General features: G+C 42.7%; 2 protein-coding genes across 2 annotated transcripts in view; both read left to right on the forward strand.

Annotated features, from left to right (window-relative positions):
• Nucleotides 1-931: 931 nt before the first annotated feature.
• On the forward strand, nucleotides 932-3,656 carry LOC123991614 (12-(S)-hydroxy-5,8,10,14-eicosatetraenoic acid receptor-like). Its single transcript, XM_046293242.1, has one exon. It carries the CDS (start codon nucleotides 1,172-1,174, stop codon nucleotides 2,150-2,152), a length of 981 nt encoding a protein of 326 aa, XP_046149198.1. The 5' UTR covers nucleotides 932-1,171; the 3' UTR covers nucleotides 2,153-3,656.
• Nucleotides 3,657-8,432: 4,776 nt separating this feature from the next.
• Nucleotides 8,433-12,180, forward strand: part of LOC123990739 (plasminogen-like) — a 34,735-nt gene continuing 30,987 nt past the window's right edge. Inside the window, exons 1-4 of the mRNA XM_046291560.1 lie at nucleotides 8,433-8,590; nucleotides 9,291-9,426; nucleotides 9,522-9,628; nucleotides 10,289-10,403. Of these exons, the coding sequence (XP_046147516.1) occupies nucleotides 8,542-8,590; nucleotides 9,291-9,426; nucleotides 9,522-9,628; nucleotides 10,289-10,403 (407 nt within the window). The 5' untranslated portion in view covers nucleotides 8,433-8,541. The remainder of the gene's footprint in view (nucleotides 8,591-9,290; nucleotides 9,427-9,521; nucleotides 9,629-10,288; nucleotides 10,404-12,180) is intronic.

Consider the following 12,180-nt stretch of genomic DNA (forward strand, 5'->3'; position numbering starts at 1 on the left):
AATAAAACATCTGTTTTGCTTGTATCCATAAAAAACGGTATAGATACCAACAACCACAGTAACTGGTTTAAACATAAAATAGCATAATTTTTTAAATATTTTTTATTTTTTAACCCAAAGATGAAAGTGGGCTTAATAGGTATGTGGGCTTAATGGGTGTGTGGGCTTAATAGGTATGTGGGCTTAATAGGTATGTGGGCTTAATAGGTATGGGGGCTTAATGGGTATGTGGGCTTAATGGGTATGTGGGCTTAATAGGTAGGTACACTTACCTTTCTTCATATGGTTTTGAAAAAAATACCCTGAAAAATGTGTCTGTCATCTCAGACTTCTCTGAACTGGCTACTAACTGCCATGGGTTTAAATCATGTTGGGTATACACCCCAAAAAACTGGCGTCCCTCAGGACACCAATTTCCATGTGGTAAAAGCAAGTTAATCTGCTAGTAAATCTATCCAATTCCCTAGGATACACTCCTCTTCTTGAAAACATCACAACCATTTTGTAGCATTGTTAACATTCCTGCTCATCTGAGATATTTTCAGCTAGGAACTAACTGCCTGTTGCTTCACATTGTTACTCTTTGTCTGTTTAATCAGTCAAATGTGTTTTTTATGACAACCTCAACTACATTTTCATTCCCATGGATGTTGTGCAACTGGAAGCATGACTATGCACTTACTTGCTCCATATAGGAATTCCACAATGAAATACAAGGACGTGTTTACCAAAGAAAAGAGGTCACTTCTCATAAACAGTTGACAAATATGGGAAAGGTTGTTATTGTCTGAGTCAATGCAATGTTTTCCACTATGTCCTCATTTTCTCGTGTGACCAGCTGCTTATCTATTCATTCTGTGGTGACTTGCCTCATCAGGCTTGGGAGGTGTTGCTCAGCCAACAAGTCTGAACAATTTACAACTGAGGGGTACTGTATGCTGCCTGCGTGCTGGGGAGAATTACTTCCAGAGACTGAAGTGCAGTCCTTCAGTTTCACCAAGTCTACACACGGATTAGGAGCTTGCTTCGCTTCCCTTAAACAGGCTCACTTGTTTTGTAAAGTGAGGAACTAATTTGGAGTTGAGTACTTTCGAGGACTGTTTTTACTTCTTGTTAAGGATTCTGACAAGATCTGACTGACTTTTTCTGACTGTAAAGGAGACAGCTTTCAATGATGAAAACAATGGAGAATGGCCATCCAAGTGATAACTGCACAGCAGAGAATCTGCCACTGTACAAATTTTACGCCTCTGTGATGATCATGGAATTCACCCTGGCTCTGCCGCTCAACCTCTCAGTGCTTTATCTATTAATCTTCAAGCTGAAGTTCTGGAAATCTAAAACCAACAACATTTTCCTGTTCAATCTCGTCTTGGCTGACGTTCTTCTGCTTATATGTTTGCCAGTAAAGGCATATCAGTTTCTTAATGGGAATCGGCGGAGTACAGAGGGAGCGATCTGCAAAGCCATGCTCTTCATGCTGTTTCTGAACCGAGGTGCCAGTATCGCCTTCCTGACTGTGATTTCAGTTGATCGCTATTTCAATGTGGTTCATCCTGGGAAAAAGAACTTTGCCAAGGCTTTTAAAAGGTCTCCTCATATCTCTTTCCTCATCTGGCTACTGCTGCTCCCCCTGACTATCCCCACCATGCTGAAGTCCTTTGAGTGCTGTAATAGTTATGGGCGTGAAGATGACACTCTAGTCGAGGACGTCACTGACACTCTGAGAGAGGTTGTGTTTTTCACCCAGATTCTCATCCCTTTCTTTGTGTTGGTCTACTGCACGGTCCGCATTGTTAACAGACTAAAAAAGAAGACCGTAGGGGATAGTACCAAGCTGCGTCGAGCAGTGTTTCTGGTCACCTCAGTAATGTTGGTCTTTTCTTTCTGTTTCTTGCCTTGTACCATAGCTAGAATGGTTCTGTTGATTTTCAGAATCAAGGATCTACAGGATGCAGAGAATATAGTTGTTCAAGTCTTTGACGGTCTCATGGTTTTGTCCTACATGGATTGTTTAGTGGACCCAATTGTGTACTGCTTAAGCAGCACTAAGTTCAAAAGCCTCTACCTGACAACATATTGCCCCTGTCTACTGAACAAAGATGCAGAATCAGCTGAAAGCCCTAACTTGACTGGAAACAACTCAAATTAAAAAATGCAATAACAATGCACTGTACACTGTAAAGGGGTTGCCCTGAATTTGACAGTAACTTACAGGAAGCTCAGTGGAAAGCAGAATTCTGTATTTCATAATACAGTTAACCTAATGTAATATAAATGTGGCATCAAAGCAAGTACTGTGTTATGACACACAGTACAATACCGTAAAATTGACTGTATTCTACTGTAAAAAAGTAAATGCTACCGTAATCAGAATTAATTCATGAAATTCAATGAGGGGATGGGTTTGTATTTCACAGGATTGTACTATATTTACAAGGGATTGGTGCAAGCAGGTTGGCTGCTAGGCAAAAATTGTTTACACATTACACCATTGTAATGAATATTTGGTGCTTTATATCACTTACACTTAACAAAGGCTTCCAAACTGGCAGTGACTACAGGACAAAACAGACCAAAAGGACATGGCAAAATGCCTGCTGCCACTCCAATCTGTTTTAAATGTGATGGGGCAACATAACCACATAGGAGTTCAATTGAAACAGCGTTCTCACTCACGGGTGCAGCCAAATATAGCCTCTTACAAGGCAGCCTCAAAACATGTTTTTCTTAATTAAATGTTTTTATTTAACAACAATACCATTCACCAACTAGTGGTCAAAAGGTTTTTGGCACTCCAAAGATATGGTATGGTACTGTGTTCTGTGGGGTGTAATTACAGTACCATTTGAAATACAGCAATTCTTTCCCTGCCCAGAACACTTTCCAACAATGCACCATAATTTACAGTATGCTGCAGTAATACCCGGACCCAGTTTTCCTTGCATGAAAATTAAGCCGTGATTAGGACTGCCCCGAGAGACCCCAAATGGAACTATTTCAAAAAATAAATAAAACAATACATTTATATAAAAAACATTATAAAATGTGTGGTTTGCATCACTTTTAATGCCCGATGTCGCATATCACTAGAACATTTCAAGTTAGTAAACTTACGGCCAAAATTTATATTATTTTTAGAACATTTACTCAGGCGTTTCTGGACTCCGGGGGGAGCAAACCTTCCGTGTTAACCACTATTTACAGCGCCAATCATAGTGTAATTACAAAGATCGGCCATCAGACAGAGCCAAAGGTGTTTATTAGGAAATCTTCTTGAAGGTAGAGGTTTCATGTTATTTATTGATTGAGTACTACAGACAGTTACAAAGTGTTTAACACACTGTGACATATATGTTAAAGGGAAATGTACCGTTTTCTATGACAGTGTAGCATAGTAGACTGATTTTCTCAAATAGAGGACATGTTTTATTACTGCATTATGACTATTTGTTCTCATGATGAGACATTCATGTTAGTTTTCCAAGCCAGACTGTGATTCACTACTTGTTTCTGTTATCATCAGTCATCTGGTTTCTTTCACCTGTGATGTCATCCTTCATGTTAAAAAGCTCATAATGACTCTGTTGTTACTAATTGTCTGGGTCAAATAAATATGACTCTTATGATCCATAAAAAGTGGGTGGCTATTGTTGTTATTAGTTCTACTACCACTACTTGCCCACAGTCCTTGGGAGCGGGCCGTGTCAATGGCACTGGGTTATCCTCAAAGCGGGAGAAGAAGGTGGTTAACTTGTCCGGGTAGCGAGACGTTGGTGTCCAGGACATGGCTGGTTTTCCATGAGCGACCTACACAACATACACTTAGTATTACTTTCTTAGCTGCAGTAAAAACTAGGCAAAAAAAGAAACGTCCTCTCACTATCAACTGTGTTTATTTTCAGCAAACTTAACATGTGTAAATATTTGTATGAACATAACAAGATTCAACAACTGAGACAAACTGAACAAGTTCCACAGACATGTGACTAACATAAATTGAATAATGTGTCCCTGAACAAAGGGGGGGGGCCAAAATCAAAAGTAACAGTAACAGTCAGTATCTGGTGTGGCCACCAGCTGCATTAAGTACTGCAGTGCATCTCCTCCTCATGGACTGCACAAGATTTGCCAGTTCTTGCTGTGAGATGTTACCCCAGTCTTCCACCAAAGCACCTGCAAGTTCCTGGACATTTCTGGTAGGAATGGCCCTAGCCCTCACCCTCCGATCCAACAGGTCCCAGACGTGCTCAATGAAATTGAGCTCCGGGCTCTTTGCTGGCCATGGCAGAACACTGACATTCCTGTCTTGCAGGAAATCACGCACAGAATGAGCAGTATGGCTGGTGGCATTGTCATGCTGGAGGGTCATGTCAGGATGAGCCTGAAGGATGATAAACACATGAGGGAGGAGGATGTCTTCCCTGTAACGCACAGCGTTGAGATTGCCTGCAATGACATCAAGCTCAGTCCGATGATGCTGTGACACACCACCCCAGACCATGACGGACCCTGCACCCCAAAATCGATCCCGCTCCAGAGTACAGGCCTTGGTGACGATAAACGCGAATCCGACCATCACCCCTGGTGAGACAAAACTGCAACTCGCCAGTGAATAGCACTTTTGCCAGTCCTGTCTGGTCCAGTGACGGTGGGTTTGTGCCCATAGGCGACGTTGTTGCCGGTGATGTCTGGTGAGGATCTGCCTTACAAAAGGCCTACAAGCCCTCATTCCAACCTCTCTCAGCCTATTGCGGACAGTCTGAGCACTGATGGAGGGATTGTGCATTCCTGGTGTAACTCGGGCAGTTGTTGTGGCCATCCTCTACCTGTCCCGAAGGTGTGGTGTTCGGATGTACCAATCCGGTGCAGTTGTTGTTACACGTGGTCTGCCACTGCGAGGACGATCAGCTGTCCATCCTGTCTCCCTCTCTTAGGTCTCACAGTACGGACATGGCAATTTATTATCCTGTCCTCATGCCTCCTTGCAGCACGCCTAAGGCATGTTCACGCAGATGAGCAGGGACCCTGGCATCTTTCTTTTGGTGTTTTTCAGAGTCTGTAGAAAGGCCTCTTTATGACCCTGTCATTCAAAGATAATTCCTAAAAATTCAAATAACTGCACAGATTTTTACTGTAAAGGGTTTAAACACTGTTTCCCATGCTTGTTCAATGAACCATAAACAATTAATGAACATGCACCTGTGGAACTGTTGTTAAGACACTAACAGCTTACAGACGGTAGGCAATTAAGGTCACAGTTATGAAAACTTAGGACACTAAAGAGGCCTTTTTACTGACTCTGAAAAACACCAAAGAAAGATGCCCAGGGTTCCTGCTCAGTGTGATTAAGATTGCGTAGTCTACCGCCCCAATAGGTCCACAATTGACGCAATCACAATCACACTGCACACTGCCCTAACCCATCTGGACAAGAGGAATACCTACGTGAGAATGCTGTTCATCGACTACAGTTCAGCATTTAACACCATAGTACCCTCCAAACTCGTCATCCACCCTGGGTCTCGACCCCGCCCTGTGCAACTGGGTCCTGGACTTGCTGACAGGCCGCCCCCAGATGGTGAGGGTAGGTAACAACATCTCCACCCTGCTGATCCTCAACACTGGGGCCCCACAAGGGTGCGTTCTCAGCCCTCTCCTGCTCCCTGTTCACCCACGACTGCGTGGCCATGCACCCCTCCAACTCAATCATCAAGTTTGCAGACACTACAGTGGTAGGCTTGATTACCAACAACAACGAGATGGCCTACAGGGAGGAGGTGAGGGCCCTCGGAGTGTGGTGTCAGGAAAATAACCTCACACTCAATGTCAACAAAACAAAGGAGATGAACTTCAGGAAAAAGCAGAGGGAGCACCACCCTATCCACATCGACGGGACAGTAGTGGAGAGGGTAGAAAGTTTTAAGTTCCTCTGTGTACACATCACGGACAAACTTAAACGATCCAACCACACAGACAGCGTGGTGAAGAAGGCGCAGTAGCGCCTCTTCAACCTCAGGAGGCGGAAGAAATTTGGCTTGACACCATAAACACTCACAAACTTTTACAGGTGCACAATCGAGAGCATCCTGTCGGGCTATATCACCGCCTGGTACGGCAACTGTTCCGCCCATAACCGCAAGACTCTCCAGAGGGTAGTGAGGTCTGCACAACGCATCACCGGGGGCAAACTATCTGCCCTCCAGGACACCTACACCACTCGATGTCACAGGAAGGCCAAAACGATCATCAAGGACAACAACCACCCGAGCCACTGGCTGTTCACCCCCCTATTATCCAGAAGGCGAGGTCAGTACAGGTGCATCAATGCTGGGACCGAGAGACTGAAATTTTTATGTAATGTATCACTAGCCACTTTTAACGATGCCACTTTTATATGTTTACATACCCTACATTACTCATCTCATATGTATATACTGTACTCTATACCATCTACTGCATCTTGCCTATGCCATTCGGCCATCACTCATTCATATATTTTTTAATGTACATATTCTTATTCATTCCTTTACACTTGTAAATTGTTGTAATTGTAATTTGTAATTGTTGTGAAATTGTTGGGTTAGATGACTCGTTGGATATTACTGCATTGTCGGAACTAGAAGCACAAGCATTTCGCTACACTCACTTTAACATCTGCTAACCATGTGTATGTGGCAAATCAAATTTGATTTGATTTGATCTGCATGAACGTGCCTTAGGCAGGCTGCAAGGAGGCATGAGGACTGCAATATATTGCAATGTCTGTACTGTGAGACGCCTAAAACAGTGCTACAGGGAGACAGGACGAACAGCTGATCCGAACATCACACCTTCGGGACAGGTACAGGATGGCCACAACAACTGCCCGAGTTACACCAGGAACGCATAATCACTCCATCAGTGCTCAGATTGTCCGCAATAGGCTGAGAGAAGCTGGACTGAGGGCTTGTAGGCCTGTTGTAGTAAGGCAGGTCCTCACCAGACATCACCGGCAACGACGTCGCCTATGGGCACAAACCAACCATCGCTGGACCAGACAGGACTAGCAAAAAGTGCTCTTCACTGTCGAGTCATGGTCTTGTTTCACCAGGGGTGATGGTCGGATTTGCGTTTATCGTCGAAGGAATGAGCATTACACCGAGGCCTGTACTCTGGAGCGGGATCGATTTGGAGGTGGAGGGTCCGTCATGGTCTAGGGCGGTGTGTCACAGCATCATCGGACAGAGCTTGTTGTCATTGCAGGCAATCTCAACGCTGTGCGTTACAGGGAAGACTTCCTCCTCCCTCATGTGTTACCCATCCTGTAGGATCATCCTGACATGACCCTCCAGCATGACAATGCCACCAGCCATACTGCTCGTTCTGTGTGTGATTTCCTGCAAGACAGGAATGTCAGTGTTCTGCCATGACCAGAGAAGAGCCCGTATCTCAATCCCATTGAGTACGTCTAGGACCTGTTGGATCGGAGGGTAAGGGCTAGGGCTAGGGCTATTCCCACCAGAAATGTCCAGGAACTTGCAGGTGCCTTGGTGGAAGAGTGGGGTAACATCTCACAGCAAGAACTGGCTAATCTTGTGCAGTCCATGAGGAGGAGATGCACTGCAGTACTTAATGCAGCTGGTGGCCACACCAGATACTGACTGTTACTTTCGATTTTGACCCACCCCTTTGTTCAGGGACACATTATTCCATTTCTGTTAGTCACATGTCTGTGGAACTTGTTTACTTTCTGTCTCAGTTGTTGAATCTTGTTATGTTCATACAAATATTTACACATGTTAAGTTTGCTGAAAATAAACTTTTGCCGAGTTTATCTGTCATGCACTAGGTAACCTAATCTTGTAATTTCCCCTCTCAGAACACCTTACCTGTCAATCATATCTGAGGCAAAATGAATGAGTGAAGGAGCCATTGCTGTAATTCTTGCAACAGTAAATTGTAAGTAACTGAAAAGAGATGATTTGATTGCTCTACAACAAAAGTAGGTAGTTTTGTAAAGTTTGCAAAAGAGGACATGGGTCTCTATTAGCTGATAATTAACCACAAATATCGATTTTAGACAGCGCTACATCGCACAGATCATTTGTCATAAAAATGCTCTGAAACAAAAAATCTGAAACATTTTCATCTACTTTTATAAACATGTTACTCGACACTTCTGTCTCTGCCTTTAATTTCTAGTAAGGTTTTTGAGATGTGTCTGTTTATGCATACAGAGTGATGTGACATCACAAAACATCATTGATTAGAATACAAATGCCTCATACAGTATAAAAAGGAGTTATGGATGAAAAATTCTACCACCAGGTGAGTGCGGTGGGGAAGAGCTGTAGCCTACTGTACAATACATCAAGAAAGAACTATGTATGTGAATGTACTAAAATCCCATTGACATACACAGCCTGACCTCTGCTCCATGTCCTTGTTAGGCCAATGATTGACTGACGAGTGAAATCTATTTGTCTTACTGATATGGCTAAAAAGACACAAAACGTATCGAACTGGTGAGTTTGTATACGCTGCTTGACAGTGCTCATCATGGACCTGTACAAAACAACGTTCTTGCTAGGCACTCTTTTATCTGCAGGTAAGATATAGCTGGCATCATTTTACGTGTTGGAAGTTGAAGTGAACTGAAGGATTCCCACATAGTGTTTATACTTGCAAATTAAACATTTATTCACAAATTAGTCCTTCTATCTGTTCCCTTAAGTTCTTTGCTAGGTACCTGTGTCTACGAAGTTACTTCACGTGTGCTTAGTTCTTCAACATAATCATTTTGTAAGATTATCTTCTGTCAAACCTTATAACTGAAGCAGTTAGTTTAATTACATTGGATGTATTGTTCTTAGTTACAATGTATTACAGTGTATTGCAATTACTTATCTATTAGCCTTTATTTAGGGCTAGGTTTACTGCTGTAGTGGATGTACACTACAGTGGAAGAATGAGTAACTACAATATTTGTTACACTGTACACAGTAATAAGAACAATGTAAAGTGTTGAAACACTGTTTATCACATTAACACTTCTATGTATTTTTCTTACTTGTGAATTGTTTTGAAATAACTTGTTGTTTTTTTTGTCTGTAGTGTATGTCCACTCCAGAAATGACTCATCTGTCAATAGACCTTCATGTTGTAACCTCTATGTTAGTGGTCTGTAACAGCAGTTTATACCTGGAACCATTGGGTTTAAGCATTGCATCACAGAGAAAGTGTAGGCAAACAGGGCCCGGTCATTTTTTCAGTCATACACAGTGTTTGTTATCTGTTTGTCCTTTTAGTCAGTGCGGTTGTCCTGGACGAATATGCAAAAACAGAGGGAGCCTGGATTCTCTCTTTGGTGAAGAGGGAGTATTCAGTAGGCACAGTCCTAGAATGTGCTATCAAGTGTAACATTGAAACAGCTTTCACTTGCAGGTATCATTATGCTTATGGTCATTAATAGTAATAATGAATTCATTTTGGGGAAATTATTTCATAGTCAAAATGAATTCTGAAATGTTTCTTGGTAGGTCCTTCATGTACATTGAAAAGGATCAAGAATGTTTGACAATACCAGCAAATGGCAAAATAGAGTCTGTTCTGAGAAGAACCAGCACTTCTCTATATGAAAAGAAAGGCAAGTACTAATGTTTTTCTGATTTTTCTTGATAAGTAGCTACAGATTTTCCCTTGTTAAAAATGTATCAACCCATACAAAAATGTCCATTCATGTATTACAAATATTAGAATACAAATGAGTTTCATGCGACTGTATTGGTCAACATTATTTTTGGTTAATATTTAGCTAACTTGTGTGGAATGTCCAGAAAGAGGTTTGGACTGTGTCAGTAAACAGTTGAAGCAGATTATCTAAACAAGAGAGTCCAATCAGACCTTCAGTGGGAGGCACATAGGGTATATAAAATTCCATACTGACCATATGACAACATCTCAGATAGTAAAAGCCCGATGATGCTTTTTAATTACCCAAGGGGGGCATTTGGTACACTACTGAACTTGCTCAATAAAAAGTCAAATATTACTAACCAATCAACCCACCTACTAAATCAAATCAAATTGTATTTGTCACGTACACATGGTTAGCAGATGTTAGTGCGAGTGTAGCGAAATGCTTGTGCTTCCAGTTCCGACAATGCAGTAATAACCAACAAGTAATCAAGCTAACAATTCCAAAACTACTACCTTATAGACATGTGTAAGGGGATAAAGAATATGTACATAAAGATATATGAATATATCAACTACTGTTGAGACATCTTATTCTCTGTCTTTACAGAGTACTTGATGGAGTGTGTAAATGGAATCGGTATGGACTACAGAGGAACAAAGTCCAAAACAAACTCAGGGAAGACTTGCCAGAGATGGGCATCAAAATATCCACACAAGCCTAAGTATGCTCTGCCACAACTTGCACCAGATCCGGCGCCAGAACGAATCAGTTGGACAGGCCTTTGATTTCAATAAACTGGCACGTTTTTAAACGGGACCTGCGCGTTCAAAATTGTCTTTAATTGCTGTAATAGTAACGACCATAGGCAACTCGTGAGTTTAGGGAAATGTACAACTTATCCTACAATTTCTACCAATCTGCATGCCAGTAATGTATATGTATATATGCGCATTTTCGTGGAACCGTTTCATTTCAATAATAACGTTTTACTTTCTCAAAATCATTGTCACGTGGTTAATCATAAAAATATGAAGTAAAATCATAAAAATCTAAAAGTTCAAATTCAATTATGGCGAGAGCACTAGCCTCTGCCATTTCGACACATTGATACTCTGTGATCCATTGGCGGCTAAAGAAACAAGAGCATAGAGCTCAGAGATGCCGCAGTAGGTCTAGAACTTCCATCGTCAACCATGTAAAATGCACGTCATGCAATGCACGTCTCACCATCCAACTCTGAACTCACAAACTGTACAAAATATATGAACCCCCCCCCACCAGACACAGTAAGTTGCTAGCTAGTACTCGCGGGAATTCTTTACAACAAAATGCACAACAAATATTATCCAAAAACCGCTGCATCTTGTGTGTGAACATTTACAAACAATTTTATATAAATTGTACATTTAAATCATCACTTGGGAGCATAAAATCACTTTTGACGTACGGTGCTTTGCAAACAACAATTTACCGCTGGTTTGGTGCTTGTTCGCTGGGACGATTCTAACTGGAACATCCCCCCTCGTAAGCAAGCTACGCAAACCAGCCAATAAGATGCCATGTGTTATGCTGGTGAATGAGGACCCAAAAGCGACTTAACGGAAACAGAGTCTTTATTCCAGTTTTAAACAGAAGCGATAATCCTGGATATTATCTAGGTAAAAGCAAAACAGGAAAACTGAAATCCACTCGTCAGTAGAGAGGAATGACTGGAGACGCGACCACAGACTGCAGGTCGCTTCGGGTAGGCACCGGCCGTAGCTGACATTGACACCTGCTCACACGCAGCATCTGAAGAAGGTAAAACACGACAGGGCGGAACAAGGACACAGAACAGCGAACATCAAGCAAGGATCCGACAAGGACAGAAGCGGAAAACAGAGGGAGAAATAGGGACTCTAATCAGAGGGCAAAATAGGGGACAGGTGTGAAAAGAGTAAATGAGGTAGTTAGGAGAATGAGGAACAGCTGGGAGCAGGAACGGAACGGTAGAGAGAGAGAGCGAGAGAGGGAGAGAGGGAGGGGGAGAGAGAGGGATTGAAAGAGGGAAAGAACCTAATAAGACCAGCAGAGGGAAACGAATAGAAGGGAAGCACAGAGACAAGACATGATAATAAATGACAAAACATGACAGTACCCCCCCACTCACCGAGCGCCTCCTGGCGCACTCGAGGAGGAACCCTGGCGGCAACGGAGGAAATCATCAATCAACGAACGGTCCAGCACGTCCCGAGATGGAACCCAACTCCTCTCCTCAGGACCGTAACCCTCCCAATCCACTAAGTACTGGTGACCACGTCCCCGAGAACGCATGTCCATGATCTTCCGTACCTTGTAAATAGGTGCGCCCTCGACAAGGACGGGGGGGGGAAGACGAACGGGGCGCGAAGAAAAGGTTTGACACAGGAGACATGGAAGACAGGGTGGACGCGACGAAGATGTCGCGGAAGAAGCAGTCGCACAGCGACAGGATTGACGACCTGAGAGACACGGAACGG

The sequence above is a fragment of the Oncorhynchus gorbuscha genome, linkage group LG12 (assembly GCF_021184085.1).
Source record: "Oncorhynchus gorbuscha isolate QuinsamMale2020 ecotype Even-year linkage group LG12, OgorEven_v1.0, whole genome shotgun sequence".
Taxonomy (NCBI): domain Eukaryota; kingdom Metazoa; phylum Chordata; class Actinopteri; order Salmoniformes; family Salmonidae; genus Oncorhynchus; species Oncorhynchus gorbuscha.

Bases quoted from the DNA above. Each gene is read 5' to 3' on its own strand.
- LOC123991614 (XM_046293242.1), top strand. From the start codon at position 1,172: ATGATGAAAACAATGGAGAATGGCCATCCAAGTGATAACTGCACAGCA.